This window comes from Dreissena polymorpha, chromosome 12 (assembly GCF_020536995.1).
Source record: "Dreissena polymorpha isolate Duluth1 chromosome 12, UMN_Dpol_1.0, whole genome shotgun sequence".
Lineage (NCBI taxonomy): Eukaryota > Metazoa > Mollusca > Bivalvia > Myida > Dreissenidae > Dreissena > Dreissena polymorpha.
Genome location: NC_068366.1, coordinates 48,622,747 through 48,642,945, shown reverse-complemented (window position 1 = coordinate 48,642,945; position 20,199 = coordinate 48,622,747). Strand labels below are relative to the sequence as shown.

Sequence of the window (20,199 nt, the reverse complement as noted above, 5' to 3'; positions counted from 1 at the left end):
GTTTATATTATGTATTTTCAGGATGCGTGCTTATTGTCAACAGTATTAAAGAGTAACAGAAATTGTTAACCATGTTGCTCAAAAAATCACTAAGGACTTACCAAGAACTCATCCCAACCGATAGGATTACTTTCCTGACAAATTAAAGGGGCATAATAGAGTAAAATCTGTCACAGCTAACCTAAACGAAATAACATCAGGTATATCCGTTTTATAACAGTTTGAGTCAAACAAAAGGCATAGTTTTGATGTATAAATACCAATGCTGTTTGTTTATTTGAAGTTCCGTTTGACTAAGTACCTCAACAATGTTAATTGTCGATTTTACGACTAATTGAGACTTGTAGTCTAACTCATTTGTAGTTTGGCTAGATAAAATGAAGCACACTAGAAAATGTTAAAAGTATTGGCAATAAACAAATTGCCAACATAATCTTACTTTGCATTTAATAAAAGTAAGTAAAAATAGTTCTTGTTTATTTGATACACGTATGCTATATTTACTTATATTTAGGAGTAATTATAAAATGCTCTTTTAAACAGGCAAAAATTAATTTTAAGCATCACCTAAATGGTATCTTCTCAATGCTGCGATTCTAGGCAAGATACTACGCTGAGATATTTTAGACATATATCATAGAACGATTATTTCTTACCAAAAACTAGCGTGAATTTAATCCAAGCCATGAAGTGCCCAAAACAGGACGGTGGGAGTGAAGGCACTGGGAAATTCTGTCACAAATGTGGCGCCAAAAGAATAACAGAAGAAGAGATTCTTCTGAGCAAACCGGCCGTGATTATATGTTCGGGGACAGATGAGGGTGGAAAGCCATGTGGATCACCTCTTAGAGCAGACCAAACGTTCTGCGAAAATTGTGGAGCAAACGTTGTGGCATTGGTTACACGCAGCAGTTGTGGAACATGTGGAAGTGTCATAACCACCGGAAGTACATGCCTTAAATGCAAATCAATTGTAAATCAAGGTAAGATTCGATAATCAACCTCTCGGTATTTCATTATTCCACCACAAGCTTACAAACATCGAACAATAGTGTAAAAATGTATTCTAAAATGTTGCCATGCTAGCTGAGCTAAAATTTCGAGCATCCTGTGATCCTGGGTTTGATTCTCGGCCCGGCCGAATAAGAAATATGGTAATTGGTCACGACTTCATTTCTACGGCAATCATCCTCATAACATCGAACAATAGTGTAAAAATGTATGCCGAATAAGTAATATGGTAATTGGTCACGACTTCATTTCTACGGCAATCATCCTCATAACATCGAACAATAGTGTAAAAATGTTTTCTAAAATGTCGCCATGCTAGCTGAGCTAAAATTTCGAGCATCCTATGATCCTGGGTTTGATTCTCGGCCCGGCCGAATGAGTAATATGGTAATTGGTCACGACTTCATTTCTACGGCAATCATCCTCATAACATCGAACAATAGTGTAAAAATGTATGCCGAATAAGTAATATGGTAATTGGTCACGACTTCATTTCTACGGCTATCATCCTCATAACATCGAACAATAGTGTAAAAATGTATTCTAAAATGTCGCCATGCTAGCTGAGCTAACATTTCGAGCATCCTGTGATCCTGGGTTTGATTCTCGGCCCGGCCGAATAAGTAATATGGTAATTGGTCACGACTTCATTTCTACGGCAATCATCCTTATAACATTATTTAAGTAGGTCAGCATGCGCACAACGTACTGGTAATGCAAACTGCCAACGGACAGTGTGAGTGGGTTAACTGACCGCCGAGAAAACGAAAGAAAAAGATAGAATCAAACAAACCAGTTAAGAGTGGTCATGCATGTCAGGGTTTTTATTTAATAACTTGGAACGACTTAGCCCAAAGTCGCGTTAAATTTAGAGTGTTTAAATATTATAAATTTGTTTAACATATAAATGTTGTTTTCAAATTATTATCATCTTATTACGTCAACATTAATATATTCAGATACATTAGTACCTCATGAGAGTTCACAAGAAGGTGAAAGGTCACCGATTCCTTCTAAGCCAACACCAGAAAAGGATTATTCTAGGAATTATTCCCTTAAAGATTACCCGGATTCATTCATTAGTGAAAATAAAGATCCTAAACGGACTATTGAAAACCAATCTACAACTGAAGATAAGCAAGTTTTACATGAAAGTGTCAATCAAGAACCACAAAATAATATTGAAAACGTTCCGGGATTCGCTGCTAATATTCAATCCTTGGTCATTGAAACAGGACGTAATTTTACAAATGAAACACAAGCCAATGTAACAGAAACCCATAAGCTGGATATGTTTAACATAAAACCTTGTCTTGGTAAAAATGGTAAACCTATGACAGGTATAGACAAAAAAAGTGACGATGATCCTGTAACAAATTTTGTGGCGAAGGAAATCCAAAGGACCAATATACAGCGTACACATTTTCATAGTGATATCGACACATGTATGGATGATACCACACACACGACGCAAAACTATGGCATCAACCCAGTTAGCATTATATCTACAGGTACATATATAACCAATATTTCAAAATGAAATACATTTGAAAAAATGGTTCTTATTTCACAGAATGCTAAACGTTACGTAGTATTAGTAGTTGTAGTAGTAGTAGTAGTAGTAGTAGTAGTAGTAGTAGTAGTAGTAGTAGTAGTAGAAGTAGTAGTAGTAGTACACTGTAGTAGTAGTAGTAGTAGTAGTTAGTATTAGTAGTGGTAGTAGTAGTAGTAGTAGTGTAGTAGTTAGTAGCGGTAGTAGTAGTAGTAGTAGTAGCAGTAGTAGTAGAAGTAGAAGTGGCAGTAGTAGTAGTAGTAGTAATAGTAGTAGGAGTAGTAGTAGTAGTAGCAGCAACAGCAGTAGTAGTAGTAGTAGTAGTAGAAGTAGTAGTAGTAGTAGTAGTAGTAGTAGTAGTAGTAGTAGTAGTAGTAGTAGTAGTAGTATTTATAGTAGTAATAGTAGTATTGAAGATAAAAACCCTTGAAAAAGCTCATGCAATGACATCTCCCACAGATAAGATGGGTGTTTCGGAAACATCTACAGACCCAGCTAATTACAGAAAAGATCTTCCTAATGAAATGCCATGTTATACCAGTAATGACTGTAATCAAGATGCACCCAACGATGAAAAAGTTATGGTGGTTAGCAATACCGATGGTCTTGATAATGGATCAAACATAAACGAGAAAACCAACGAAGTACATGAGCCAATGTTGGAGTCGGACTATGAGGCAGGAAGCAGAGTTGACTTCATCGACGGATCTGAATCTGATGACTGCGAAAACAATGAATATCTAGCGCCGGAAGTAAACGCCCAAAATGTCACCGCTCTACCACGCGCCACCAAAACGAAAAATAAGGGGAACAGCAGTACAAAAGAACGAAACAGGAACAAACGAGAGAAGAAAAGAACAAAAAACGATAAGCAGAGTGCTTTAGATGAGAACCTGTCGAAGGTTTTTGGATCCGTCAATGAGGGTCATTCTTCGAACGTGGATACTGGTAAAAGTGAAGAAACATTCACATCCGAACGACCAAGTTTTTTTCCATCACACATTACAGTCAAAGCTAATACCAAAGGAGACAAAGATCCAAAGGTATTTTAAATCGATATTTTTAAAGATTTACATCAAAGACTCGAAGGTTATTGAATTGTGTGTATTAAGCGCGTTGCTAACAGGTATCTGTCTAAGAGATACGATTTAACGAATATGTTGTATTTTTTAATCTAATACTTGATAGAGATAGCTAATTTCTCTGTTCATTTTAGTTCTGACTGGCATATACATAGTTTAGTTAATGCTGTTTTATTTTCAGAATTTAAATGCTATGTCAAGTGATCAGAAGATGGAATCGATGAAAAATGAAAAGTAAATATAATATCTTATATTTCCCAGATATATTGCTCCAGGTTTGTTATGGGTTCAATACCTTTGGCCGATGCACTAGTAAACATTTAAATATACTATTAATTATTCAGGTACATGTAGGTTTAGTTTTGTAGATGAGTTCTATTCATTTACGTATATAACACATGCTTATTTGAACCAATTATCTTACTTCATATAATTCACCATTGCCAGATTGTTTTATACATAGCAATATTACTATAATTATTATATTATTCAGTGAACGTCCGACTCAAAAAGGCAACTGCCAATCCACTGCGCCGAATGTATCGACGACCACAACACCAAAACAAAATACAACAAAACAATCCTCCGACGTCTTGCATGTGGTTTTCCATGTGCGTATACCCGATGATATTCTAGATACTTCTGACTTCGATGTTGCAATTGTATTTGGATCTGCAGAGTTGGGAGGATGGAACAATATGACACATACAATGAGTAAAATGAGTAAAAAGGGGTATGTGCTAAGTACCCCTTAACATTTCCTTTTCTTTATTGTTGGACACCAATCACAGTCTGTTTTGACATGTTATAACGTGTTTCACAAATAATCCAAGCACGGGCTATTATGTCGCAACTCTTAATTGTAAAGAACCATACTTATCAGTAATTTAATGTTTTTTAATTTATTTCAACTCTTTGAACAATTGCTTTTTTAATTGCAACACAAATTGTGTAAACTTAATATGAATGGTACGTTAACTTACATGTTGATGTTTATAATAAAATAAAATACGCACGTTGTTGGGTTTAAACTAGCCTAGATTATCTATATAAATATAGAAAACAATGATTAGATAACACAAGCTAAATAAATATGACAAAATGTGATTTGCTTCAATGTCGATTATGATAAATAACTTTTCAATTACTTGATTGCCGGCAAACCATAGTGTTATATGTTACAGGTGTCAGGGGAAATATGTTGAATGCATACTGGATATATACTTACATAAGTACCTGCTCCAAAAAACAATTCAATATAAATACTGTTTCGCTATCCGACATAAAGAAGATCCACAGAAGAACGAATACGTGTGGGAACACTATCGTGACCGTAACAAAGGACATGGTCTAGATCAGAATAGAAAGTTCTTTATAGATAAGCACATGCTACCCATGGATGATTGTAAGTACATTTAATTATAATCAATCTCAAGTAAAGAGTATGTAAATAGTGTTTCATCTCATGGCATTACATTCTATTAGTAGAAATGTGATGTCAATGTCTTCGTACGATCATTGTGCAGAGTTGTAATAACACATCCCATTTGTGTGAAAAAGTGTATTCAGTGAGAAAAAGAATAAACATATTTCTAATAAATAATAAATCCTTGCACTTATTGAATTAGAGGTCATGTCTGAACATGATAAGGTTAACATTGTATTAACTTCAAACACTATACGGTGTCTTTGTACATATATGTGAAAATATGCCTGTACTTGCGCTGTCATGTAGTTGCAACTTTTATTTCCGGACATGTATCCAAGCGTGTGTTTTTGAAACACTTGTGTTTATTCATATTATCCGGTTAAATAAGAAAATCAACTTTGAATTAAATAATGAACTTGAGTGTAACAACGAGGTTACGTCCCATTGGCTTTTTGGTGACTGTTGCAAACGTTGAGTGAACGCGTATAAAGCACATATTGGTGGAAACTAAAATTGGAATTTCCCATTATACAGTGTGCATAAGCACGCACGTTAGTTGGAAGTGACACTTGTGGGCAAAATTATAAAAATGATGTATACAATGTTGGCAAAAATTAATTGGCGTGGAATATCTTCACATTAAAATGCAGTTTTATCATTTGATAGCTATTTGAAACGGTATATCGTTCTGATATATTTTATATGTTTTTATCTAAAAAATGTTATTGTCAAATGATTGGTCTTTTATTTCCGATTTTGGACAATTTATTAAATTTGTATGCCACGGACAACGTTTGATTTGAATGATTTAAAAAGAAAAGTAACTTTTGAGGTCTAACAGTAAAATTCCTAGCATGAAATCTATGACGATCTTCAAAAACATCGGTAATTGAATTTTCGTTTGTATGCATCACCATGATACTTTTAAACCTATCCGTTCACGAGATTGCTTTTTTTGGAATATTTCGTGTCCAGTACATAACATTTTCATTCATATGGTGATTGCAAAAATAAATGGGCGCAAATGAACATCATATCAAGACACCATGTCGCTCGCTTCAAGGTCAGAGTGGAAAGATTTCACAAATTCATTTTATGGATAAACTAATATGTGTCTTGCATTGCGGGATTTCGAAATAAATCGTCACAAATAAGTATTATATATAGACGATTTGTCGCTTGATACAGCCATGTTGTTTACTTAAAGGTTAAGGTATATGTAGGTACTTGAAGTTGTTGGCATCATATTCCTTACCTAACAAGGGCTGGTTCGTCGATGTTATTCAGTGGTTCATAAAAAGGATGTTTATATATTTTTTATCGCGTCAATACTCAGTGTATGATGTCGACAACCTGTAAAACCCAGAAACACTTAAAACAGTGATCGAATTCTAGTACCGCGGTGTGTTGTGTAATATAAACAATGAAGTAAATACGGTTAATAGTAAATAATGAATAATAATATAATACATTATATACTTCTACACTTTAGTGGCATGGCATCAGTACGATGGTGTCGCTGTTCCAGTAGCAGACGAAGGGGTATTTAAACGCATAGGTAGAGCTTTCAAAAATTCCTTTACCGGTGAAAATACAAAAGCTGCAATCGGGATTTGTAAGGAGTTTTTCTGGGATTTCCTGCCGCCGCTGTTTAAAGCACCAATAATCAAGGACGTAGACTTGCCAACTATTGAAGACGAAATTGAACAAGTAAAAATGTTGATGAATGGACTGCGAAAGGTCTACGTTGTTGATTACCAATGCTGGCGCAGCGCTGTGGATTTCAAAGACGAAGTACGATGACATGTACTATTTCATTTAAATGAAAACATTGATAAACGATATATACGCACTATATTGTTTCAACAGCGTACTCTTTAAATACGTTTTTCCTGAATCTGAATTTTTTTATCAAACTGCCATTATACGTACGAGTTTTATAATGTTAGGAGATGGTTCCCGGAAAAAAAATCACGGGCGCTGGAAAAAATAAAATAGTATTAAAATAGTCTTTATATACGCCAAGACAAGTCTAGGGGGTGAAGACACTGGAACCACCATGAGCGTTTCTCTGTCAGCATGTTTGTCCGTTTGTAAGTCTTTTTTGTATCTGCAAATTTGGCGGGAAAAAAATATCATATTCTTTGTAACGTAGAACTTTCAAACTTGCATGATATGTTTTTTATAATACAAAGACACGCATGTGCGAATTTCATCGGCCTATGCTTTAAAATTGTATTTCCCTTTTTCAACTGAGAATACCTTAACATAATGATTACTAATATATTAGCCTTTATCTTCCAAAACGATTATCTCTGCAATTACTGATCCATATTATGAAACATCGTGTAATGGTCCGCTGCAGAGTTCTATTTAATCATGACCCTGGTAAATCCAGCCTCACCAAGGGGTTCAAATAGTTTATTAACACGTATGCAGCAAAATAAAATCGTATTTGCTGAAACCTTAAAGCTTAAATATAGTTATGTTGGTTATCCACTGTCAATGTATTCACAATTTTTACGGTGGTTGGTTGTGTTATTTTAGCATTTTACACGTCGAATTATTCCTCCCATAGTCACAATGATTTTTAAGTACTTTATAACATGTTCATTAACTGGAACATGACACTATGATATGAAGCAAATTGGCTTTTTAACGAAAGTTATTGGTTCGTATATCGGAGCAGATTTATTTTTAGCTCACCTGATCACAACGTGCTCAAGGTGAGCTTTTGTGATCGCCTTTTGTCCGTCGTGCGTCGTCTGCGTGCGTTGTGCGTTGTGCGGCGTCAACATTTGCCTTGTTAACTCTCTAGAGGCCACATTTATTGTCCAATCTTCATGAAATTTGGTCAGAAGATTGGTCTCAATGATATCTTGGATGAGTTCGAAAATCATCACGTTTGCTTGAAAAAAACATGGCTTCCAAGGGGCAGGGCATTTTTCCTTATATGGCTATATATGGCTAAAGTAAAATCTTGTTTACACTCTAGAGGCCACATTTATGGTCCGATCTTCATGAAACTTGGTGAGACGATTCATCTCAATAATATCTTGGACGAGTTCAAAAATGATGCCGGTTGGTTGAAAAACATGGCCACCACAAAGGCGGGGCAGTTTTCCTAATATGGCTAAAGTAAAACCTTGGGAACACAATAGAGGTCACATTTATTTTCCGATCATCATGAAACTTGGTCAGAATATTTGTCCCAATGATAACTGTGATGAGTTCGAAAATGGTTTTGGTTGCTTTAAAAACATGGCCACCAGGGGCGGGGCATTTTTCCTTATATGGCTATATATGGCTTTAGTAAAACCTTGTTATCACTCTAGAGGCCACATTTATTGTCCAATCTTCATGAAATTTGGTCATTAGATTGGTCTCAATGATATCTTGGATGATTTTGAAAATAATTATGTTTGTTTGAAAAACGTGGCTTCCAATGGGCGGGGCGTTTTCCTTATATGGCTATAGTAAGATCTTGTTAACACTCTAGAGGCCACATTTACTGTCCGATCTTCATGAAACTTGGTCAGAAGATTCATCCCGATAATATCTTGGACGAGTTCAAAAATGATGCCGGTTGGTTGAAAAATATGGCTGCCAATGGTGCGGGGCATTTTTCCTTATATGGCTATAGTAAAACCTTGTTTACACTCTAGAGGCCACATTTATTTTCTGATCTTCATGAAACTTGGTCAGAAGATTGTCCCAATAATATCTTGCTATCTCAGGTGAGCGACTTTGGGCCTTTCAGGCCCTCTTGTTTTAATTTGTATTTAACAAAAAAATCATTTAATTGAGTATATTGAATACATCATGGGTAAATTATATGAAAAGTAGCAAAACAGCAATGGACACGACTCATTTGTGAATTGTTACTAGTGACTTGATACCAACATAATGTTTATTGGCTTTGTCTTGAAAATTGATAAACGTTAACACATGAAGAGGAAAAAGGCCAAAACATGTATTTACAAACAAATAATAAATGTTAAATAATATGTTTATTAAAAATACAAAAATAAAAAAATATTCTTTCAATAAAGACTGAATCGACTCTTGCCTGTGATATTATTGTTATTGTGACAAGCATTATACCACTAACTTATACGCCTTCAAATTATATAAAGATGGTAATTACTGATGCATTGAAGACCCCGCTGACCTTTTAGAATTACATGATCTATTTTCTACAAGAAATCAATTAAGTTTGTCGATAATATATATAACGCAAAAAGACACATATTTACCTATAAAACAGCTGCCTTTATTTTTAGCTCACCTGAGCGATAGCTCGGGGTGAGCTATTGTGATCACTCAGCGTCCGGCGTCCGTCCGTCCGTCCGTCCGTCCGTCCGTCTGTCTGTCTGTAAACAATTTGTAAACATCTTCTTCTACTAAACCATTGAGCCAATTTCAACTAAATTTCATGTGGAGCATCCCTAGGTCATGGGACAAAAGAATTGTTAAAAAAAATTTGATCACATAACCAAGATGGCCGCCATGACCATATATGGTAAAAACCTTAAAAAATCTTCTTGTCAGAAACCGCTCATCAGATTTTCAAAAAATTTCACAGGGATGACCTTTGAAGGCTCACCTGAAAAAGTTGTTCAAAGAAATTTGATTCGTCAAAAAACATGGCCGCAGGAGCTCGTTGAACTTTGCATGTTTATTCGTTTTTGCCTATTTTGTGAAAACTTTCAAAAATCTTCCACATTTTTTGTCCGATCCTTTCCAAATTTGCACAGTGTCTTTATATCAATGAGGACACGAACCCTACAAAAAATGAGCATTATTGGTCCATGAAGTACAGAATTACCTCCCCTTGAATTGAGAAAATGGTGTTTATGCAATAAAGTCCAAATTTTTCATCCAATTCTTTCCAAACTTGTAAGGATTTAGCATGGTTCAAACAAGGGAAACAACTACGGTTTATGCATGTTCTTTTTATTGCAGATTTGCCTCCCTTTAATTCATTCAAAATCTCATTTACAGCAGAGATTCCAAATCTGACCTGTAAATGAGCCACATATTTACTGCCAGTGCTAGGTTACCTTTTCCCATTTGATCATTCTTAAGTATTGGTCTTGTAATGCTGCTACTGCTTCTGCTACTGCTACTGCTACTACTACTACTACTACTACTACTACTACTACTTCTACTACTACTACTACTACTACTACTACTACTACTACTTCTACTACTATTACTACTACTACTTCTACTACTACTACCACTACTACTACTACTACCACTACTACTACTACTACTACTACTACTACTACTACTACTACTACTACTACTACTATACTACTACTTCTACTACTACTACTAGTACTACTACTACTAGTACTACTACTACTAGTACTACTACTACTACTACCACCACCACCACCACCACCACCACCACCACCACCATTACTACTTCTACTACTACTGCCACTACTACTACTACTTTTACCACTACTACTACTACTACTACTACTACTACTACTACCACTACTACTACTACTACTACTACTACTACTACTACTACTACTACTACTTCTACTACTACTACTACTACTACTACTACTACTACTACTTCTACTACTACTACTACTACTACTTCTACTACTACTACTACTTCTACTACTACTGCTACTACTACTACTACTACTACAACTACTATTACTACTACTACTACTACTACTACTACTACTACTACTACTACTACTACTACACCACCACCACCACCACCACCACCACCACCACCACCATTCACAGTGACAAAAAACGTATTCACACAATGGCTGCTACTACAACTTATAGCCCATATAGGGGGGCATGCATGTTTTACAAACAGCCCTTGTTTCTATGGGATTTTAACCACAACTGTTCATGTTTATCTCCGACACATATTTTTAGGTCACCTGTCATGAAGTGACACGGTGAGCTTATGTGATCGTGTGATGTCCGGCGTCCGTTGTGCGTGCCTGCGTGTGTCCGGGCGTCCGTCCGTCAACAATTTGTTTGTGTAGACAGTAGAGGTCACAGTTTGTATCCAATCTTGATGAAATTTGGTCAAAATGTTTATCTTGATGAAATCCGGTTTGGGATTGTATTTGGGTCATCTGGGGTCAAAAACAAGGTCACTAGGTCAAATAATAGAACAACCTTCTGTAGACAATAGAGGTCACAGTTTTCATCCAATCTTTATGAAATTTGGTCAGAATGTTTATCTTGATGAAATCTGGGTTGGGATTTTATTTGGGCCATCTGGGGTCAAAAACTAGGTCACTAGGTCAAATAATAGAAAAACCTTGTGTAGACATTAGAGATCACAGTTTTCATCCAACCTTTATGAAATTTGGTCAGAATTCTTGATGAAATCTGGGTGGGATTGTATTTGGGTCATCTGGGGTAAAAATCTAGGTCAAATAAATAGAAAAACCTTGTGTTGACAATAGAGGTCACAGTTTTCATCCAATATTTATGAACTGTGGTCAGAATGTTTATCTTGATGAAATCTGGATTGGGATTGTATTTGGGTCATCTAGAGTCAGGAACTAGGTCACTAGGTCAAATCATAGGAAAACATTGTGTAGACAATAGAGGTCATAGTTTTCATCTGATCTTAATGAGTTAGGTGAGCGATTCAGGGCCATCATGGCCCTCTTGTTTTAACACTTGGTTAACAGCAGTAAACGTGTTAATTCGTTTTAAATGAAAAATTCGGAAAAGTTTTGAAATTTCGAACTCGGACACAGGTGTGCAACCGAAATGTTACACATTTTGTTTCATAATTTAATACTTACAGATACTTTAAGTAAATTATTTTATGCTGGAATGCCTAAATACAAGTTATGAATCAAAGTAGACTGCAAAGGTACACAAACATTACATCTTCTATTTTCTTTACATTTTCTCCAATTTTCTTGCATATGTATCCAATTTGTCAGGTAAGGTATTAGACAACGTAGATATTTACAGCACAGAAGATCTTATCAATTTTCTACAAATTTGTAGAAAATCATGCACACCAAAGGACGATTAGTCTTTTAACACCTTTAAAAAAATAGCTAAGGATTTTACCAACAAAATAGCGTAATTACAAAGGTATATGGAAATTCTAATTAGAATTCTCAGTTTTAAAAGTGACAAACTTTAATTGTCTGAAAGACCAATGTCTTTGCTGTTGTAATACAGTTTATTTGGTGTGTTCATGGCTTATTTAAGTGATATTTGGGCTATTGTTCCGACCATGGTGTTATGTTGGAAATTAGACAGTTGTATCCTTTGTATTTATTTATGGGATATATAGGGTATTATTTTCAAAGGTCCCTGTAAAATAACACATTCCACCACCGTAAATTATGCATGCCATGACAATTAAGCAAAAATAAATATATTTGTTATTTAACAACTGGGCCAAAATTGGCCATGAAGCAGTGTCCAATTAGCCTATCGCTGCAATTTGCATAGAACAAAATGCAGCGTCGGATATTCGTCACTCATGTGACACGCTCTAGTTAATACTTAAGTACGACCTGTGTCCTATTGCTAACGTTCCTGAAGTATTAAACAATATGCATATTCCGAACCCCAATGAAACCGTTTAGTCGTTTTATTGTACATATAATGACCATGATGTTAGTTCTGCTGTATGAATACATTTGCGAAAAGTTAACGTGCATTTGTATACATTTCTATAGTTTTCGTCGGTATTTCTTTTTGTAGAAAAAATAAACATATTAAAGCTGTAAGCGTCCGTATGATTATACCAAACCTTGATAACGATTTCAAAGTGTTAATTTATCAATTTTGCAGATTTAATTGTATACAAAGCATTTTAATCAGTCTGCATCAATACCAGTATTTCTTTATTGTTGAGTAAAAACACGAATATCAAATGTATAATTTTAGACTATCGAAACGTACATGGCCACACTTTTGGTTCAAATGACAGAAGATTCATCTACTCAGACGAGTACATCGAAAGTCATCCAAGCCATAAGCGTTGCTATTGCTTGTCATAGTTTAGAGATACAGCTGTCGCATAAGGCTTTGCGGAAGTTATGTGAATGTCTTTTGGTGACGATAAACAAAACCAATAAAAGCGTCGTAGAATTGGAACCAGTTAAACGGCTAGTAAATTCAGAGTACGTGCAATTTTCTTGAGATATGCTGTAAAACTAAATAAATAATTACTACTTAAATGTAAAACTCTTGTAACAATTACAATCACTTGCGTAAAAATAAACATGGTGTGCATACAACATAAAATTATATTGCCCAGATTAGTACATTTAGTTGTGTTTTGAATTTCAGTAAATTGAAGAAAGCTTTAACATGGATTGCAAAGCAGTTTACGTCATTGAGATATGTAAAAGATCCATCATGGATGTACTGTCTTCCACTTGTTCATCTCGTGTTTGGACTATGTACTCCATTTGAAGAAAAAACAAACGCCACTGGCCATGCCGATGATAAACCAAGATGGTGGGGAGTAGCTGAAATACAAGATGTTGTGGCCTTTTTTAAATCAAACAAAAACAAATCTGTGATGTAAGTCTTACTTTCAAAATTGCCAAGACCACCTATCTTGATTAGCACTGCATAATCAACTTGAAGTGACAACAGTTAATATTTTTCAACATATGAACAGCTTTATGTGTTGTATTATCAGTATAATATGTTTTAAATATAAATGTTAATTAGTTTCATAATTATGAGTTGAGCGGATATTTCAAGCAAGCAAAAGTTTATGTCAACACACAAACATGTTAACATAATACACAAATATACATCATGCATTAAGGATTTAACAGCAATACAGTCGATGCCACACGTATATTAGTTACTCTCCGCGACGATAACTCATAATGATACACTAGAAATGTGGTAATATGTTCAACGATTATCACACATTTATTGCCACTGAATATAAAGAAGTTAAACTCTAGCTGCTCCAGCAGTATTGCGTTCTTATTATACACAAGTTCGTGGTGCCAATTGCCAAAACGGTTCGGAACAATACGAAACAGCATACACACATAGTAGAATAAAGCTGGGGTCACCGCCTTGGAACGGTCAATGCAAATCGCTGGGGGGTTTAAACCACTTTTAAAGCGATCAACTTCACAATTGGCCCAGCAATATTCACATTAGTCAATAACATATTTAATTAACAACTTTAATAATTATCCGCATACATCTCCTGAGTTTGTGTTCCGAAATCCTTAAGTACGTAAGTCTGTTTCTCTGAAGTGGTACATAATAAAAGTTATTATAATCTGTGTTAAACTTTACAGTTAAGACAAAATTACGATCCATCATTCCATTTCAAGATAATATTTTCGTAAAAAATTCGAATATGTTTTCGGGTACTCAAAAATTATAGTTCACTGTCTTTAAAAACGCATGTAACTTTTTTTAGAGTTGTGTGGACCCTAACACTGGGCGTATGTTCTCTTTATCTCAATATAAATATTTATTTACAAAAATGTTTAGATTCTTTTTTTTTATTGAAGGAAATGCAACTGAATTACACTGTCAAGACGAATTGGCAACCCATTGGTACACTTTGCCTTCTTGTTAATGTTATTGTTTTCCCTTGTAAATTACAGTTCCCTTGACACAGTAGTGAAAAAGCTGAGTCCTTTATTTGAAATGGACTTCTACTTGCCGCGGTCTATCGTTGCATCATTCAGCTGCTCTGACCTTCATAAATTAACCGAACAATGGGTTCCTATAGAAGTGGCGTGTGCTGCCTTGGTGTACTGGACTAAAAGGACCAGAGAAACATACCCTCTTCTCAATTATAACGATTATGAAAAGGTACTTAGTAATGCGTACATTTAGTACGTAATTTGTAAGTACAGTTTTAATCATGAATGCAGTATTTTTCTTAGTGAAATCACGCAAATAGATAAAAGTATATCCAACAAACGTACTATTATATTGCCATTTAACTTTACAAAAACGTAAACTTACAGAACCGAGTATGAATAAATGATATAATTCAAGCTTTTAATGTATGCTAATATAGCTCCCACGTCTCAGATTAATATTGGCGAGATATGCCACTCAACATAGTAAAGTATTACACTTTAAAGCTAGCAAATTTTAAATGGCACGACAAGAATGAAGCTATGTAAAATGTTTATCTAATACTATTAAAATGTGATGTAATATCAGTTATTATTTGCGAAAGATAACTCAATCAAGTCTATATTGGCCATTTTAAATAATAGAAGAAATTTAAAAGAAGACTCCGTGAATATGAAGCGAATCAATCAAGTAGCTCAAAATATTTAATTATGGCAATGTTATTAAATTAAAAAGGTCTATGGTCACTTTTGATTATGCAATACGTTGGGTATATACGATATAATACATAGTTCATCGATGTATTGCTTTAATGTTAGCATTCAGTAATGTACACTGTATAATGATATTTCAATAATCGCAATTCCATTATAGTTTTTATTTTCTTAAATAATTCTGTTGAAATAACGTCAAAATTAAAACGAGAAAATTATTGTTATTTTACGTTAAATATGACATTCAAAGAAGATCCTTCCCATAATTTACATTTCAACTATGTTTGCTTGGTTTGGACATACGTTTTTGTAGTTCTGTCGTGTGAACTGTAATGTTTGTGTATGCACAATTTTTTGTTACAGAAAGTAGATGAAACATTAAACGTTATCGTGGAAAGATTTCAGCGGGAAAGCTCTTCCGGAAATGGGTAAGGTGTCATAATGTTATGTTTTATATATACAAATATATTTATAATAAATATAATGTGTTTACACGTTTTCCGTTAAAACGTTTATACATCACTATTCTGACGTGTTCATCTTTTGTCCAGTATGTATTGTCGAATGTAAGGATATACCAGCAAGTGCAAATATAAATAATGTACTGAACCGAATCTTCCAAACGGATTGAATGAAAATATTGTTATCGGCATAGTGCGGTGTTCGGTTAGAGCCACGGGAAAACACAACACGAAGGAGCAAAATCGCGATTCGGGAACACGAAATACGCAATATCGCGATGTTGATAAAGCAATTTTGCATCGTTATCTCGTGTATGCACATTGTGTGTTTGCGGCCTCGGCCTTTTTTTATTAAAAGGTCGAAATTGTAATAACACGATGCAAGATCACGAAATCTAGATAGCATCGTATTCTGAAACCTCGCATCGTAATCTTGAGATTTAACATCGTATTATTATCGAACCTTTGTATCGTAATTTTGCAACCTCGCATCGTGACTTTGCACCAACAGACTTTGAATTACAAGGGCGGGAACGCAGGGGCACGTACGAGGGCACGATTTAATGATGCTACGTAGCCATCCATAGATCAAGAACTTAAGATTTGATATTAACTCCGCAGTCATGCCGTCCGGTCGCATATGCGCAGACGAGTCAGTTCGGTAAACTCTGCTTAAAGAAAATGTATTTTTATGAGGTGCAAACACTATCTCTTCTTCAGATCATTGTTTACCTGACATTTTCGTATAATACCATCGTTTCGATAGAAGGGCGTTAATTCAGAAATAGTAAATCCCACTGAGGTCCCTATGTCATTATAGTGACCAGCCAGGCAGCCACAAACCGGCTTCGGTCCATATACGGTTTTTGGCTGCCTGGCTGGTCACTATAATGCCATTTTGACCCAAGTGGAGTTTACTATATCTTATATTACACCGAAGAGTGGCCCCTGTACCATTGTACAGTGTTGTACGATTGTTTATGGTTTAGAACCTAAACATATGGATTTAATCTCAGAAGTTTGTAGCCCTGCAGAATATTATTCAAAATTATGTTTTCAACGAATAATTTGTTAAAGTAATTGCACTTAAAAAATATTATTTTTTTTATAAAATATCCCTTATTTAAATGGAATATTTGGTTACATTAAATAATATATGCCTTTGAGTGTTTTAAAGACTGATTTATTGTATCTTGACAAAAGGGTATTTTTAATTGATAGACTGTATCCAGTAACTTTCATGTCTTTAGGTTTGAAAAACTGTTAAATTCATGCATTTCCTGTTTATAAATAACGCCACAATTGAATCGAATTTTCGTGTTCAGTGTTTCTCTTCTAGGCATTATATAAGAACTTTTAGTTGTAACACAATTTGGGTATTTGTTGATACCAAGACTGGTATTACTTTTACAAATAAAGGTAGTAAAATACCATTTAATTAAGTTTTATTTAAAAAAAATATGCTTCAAAGTTATGTAGTTTGTCTTTTTACAACCAACATTATTTCTTCCCATTTTTTTAAGTTATCAACGTATTTTAACTCTATTTTAGTAATAGGAGGTTTGTACAAATTGTCGCGTTACATACGCTTTATTATCTTACCGATTTTGTTTTCGACAAACGGATATATATTTGTTAACATATTTCTATGCCAGGACTGTAATGTTGCATGTTTGAATAAACTGCATACATTTTTTGCCGATTCTATGGCGGTTTATTATAAAATTGTCATTTTTCGAACATGAGAACAGTCCCTTTAAGTTACTTGTAACATGTCTGTGTATATGCGAAGGAAAGCGAAATTGCTAAGTTAATAATGCAATCTCGCGTATTCGACCTATGCTCAGTCAAGATTCCTCGACCTAAGCTAAGTCAAGACAACGAAACGATTCCAGAACTCGATTTCGCATCGTTCTTTCGCTATCTCGAAGTATCGCAGTGATGTTGTTACGTCGCATCGTCATAACGTACCTTCCTTTCGTGTCTTTGCGTTATCGCCCTTGATATCCAAAAGTCGATAGTAGGAAATCAGATCATGGAGTTGCAATATTCATATGCGAAGGTGCAAGAATAACATGCGAGATCGTGATATCACGTTTTGAGGTTGCGAGAAAACGATGCATGATCGCGAAATTAATATCGTGATATCGGACAGTTTTGTCGTATTTACAACCTTTGAACAAAATTAGGGCAAAACACGACAGGAGTTTGCGATGCGATAACGCGATGAACCTATCGCGATCTCACTTTTTCGCATCGTAACAACTTTTTCTTGCCAAATTATTCCGCTTCTTTGTGACGTGTTATCGCGTTATATCCTTTTTCACCCATATTAACAATAGAAAAAAGTAGCCCTTACCTTATTTAAGAGGATAGGTATGAGTTTTGAAAACTAAGACTTAAGATGTTAATTTTGGATTGAAACGAAAGTTAGTAATATTTATCGCATACATGTACACGCGTAAACGTTGGTCCATAAATTAACTTTTATATTTAGCTTAGCTCAACACAAATCTTTACTTGGATGAGCGGTTATTATATAATGATATGCCAAAATTGAATGTCATGGATTCAATGTGTTTTTTCCTAGGGCCAGTTTATTTGTAACCTTTTAATGGAAGTAAATTTATACGCTTTAAAACTTTTTCACACATTTCAGATTAAACTCGTCCTATTGGATGGCGCATAAGATATCACATGATTTGGTAGTAGAGGCGTTCAGTCACAACCCAAACAGAGTCTCAAAGAGGATGCACAGTGTAAAGATATTCCTTCACTCTAGCGCGATGTACTGCTCTTTCCATGCGGAAACCGAACCAAAATCTAACGCTACGCGTCAACACACGGAACCCAGACAACTCATAAATACCGTTGTCACAAAAGGCAGCAATTTTCTCACAAAGATAACAAATGATGAGCACTTTATTTGGGGCTTGGAACAAACTTTAAAGGTAAATTTTTTACAATTGTATTTTCGTTTATGAACTTTATAATCTATTTTATATAAGTTTGTGTTTGTATTTTACATTAATTTTGTATTCTATAGATGAACAGTGGACCTGTATGTAAACAATACATGTGTATTGGCTGCAATTCAATTTTCAAATTATGATTATTTACAATTGCAGATTTGGAATTCGGCATTAATTGAAAATCCTCGTGCGGATCCTGTACTCCAGCAATGGAATGACTCCATATCAACACAGCTCCGAACTGTGTTAACACAAATGGTAATATCCTTGCATGGCTGAAATGATGGCGGCATTCCTGATGGATGATTAAAATGTTATATTTTATCATTGCCTACTACCTGTACTTATTGTAAAATTCATATACCCATTCCGAAACAGTTTCAATACGTCATGCATTTGCGACGTTACATATCCCGATCTTGCTATATGTTTGATAAACCTCGCGCGTTGGCGTATCAAAAGTTACTCGGTTTTCCCGAAAAATTTTCAAGAAATAATTGGTTGGCGCTTATTTATAATTTTGAAAAATTAATATCGATAAGCTCCTTATTTTGCAAAAAAATCTGCGCATAGCTGGTCGCGGTTGACATCACTGTGCATGGGTCCATTATTGACTATACCGCACATCTGCATATTATATTTAAATTAAATTTTCTAATATATAATGTTCTTGGAGCATTTGGAGCATTATTTAATATTTGGCACAAATGCATATTCTATAAAACTATTAAGTTTGTTTTTATTTGATTGTTCTTTACTTTATTTTCAACAGTAATATTTTAAGTTATTAATTATTCACCTGATAATTACTCACTATTGTAATTATCGACATTGTATACATTTTGCACCAGCACGAACAGCTTTATGTACAACCATTTCATGCTTTTAAGTGCACGTATAGCAAAGTGAGAGAAGAATTCATAGCCCACTTTTGCAGAGACGGGGACAAATACAAAACAACTATGCATGCATGCCTCAACAACATCGCATTTGAGGTACGTGCATTAGAATAATCAAATACCAATATTTAAAGTAAAAGAATTGCAATAGTCAGCCATGCCCAGACTCAATGGTGTTGTCTCGTATTTGTAGGTCATTGAACAAGGCCTGTATACCTATTCCCCGAAAAGCGAAACTGAACGGATTCGATACAGTGAACTACTATCCAGACTTCTCAATGATCAATGGGAACGTGTGTGCAAGACACACGATTCAATTGACATTTTGCTTCTGGCTATAACATGGTCGCCAATGAAGCAGTTTGTCAAGTTACAATGTAAGTCATTCTATTACGATTGCTTTCTTTTCATTTTCATGCCTGGTAACCACTATATTCTCCAAAGTCATTATACGAAGATAATGATGCACAATCGGATTTA

The 20,199-nt window shown here is 34.9% G+C and overlaps 1 protein-coding gene across 1 annotated transcript; it reads left to right on the top strand.

The window, feature by feature from the left end:
- Nucleotides 1–673: 673 nt before the first annotated feature.
- On the top strand, nt 674–14,926 carry LOC127852574 (uncharacterized). The gene is made up of 9 exons (XM_052386526.1): nt 674–983; nt 1,971–2,522; nt 3,023–3,606; nt 3,827–3,879; nt 4,139–4,378; nt 4,830–5,050; nt 6,567–6,868; nt 12,989–13,224; nt 14,692–14,926. The coding sequence occupies exons 1-9, from the start codon at nt 686–688 to the stop codon at nt 14,924–14,926; spliced, it is 2,721 nt and encodes a 906-aa protein (XP_052242486.1). The 5' UTR covers nt 674–685.
- Nucleotides 14,927–20,199: the final 5,273 nt, after the last annotated feature.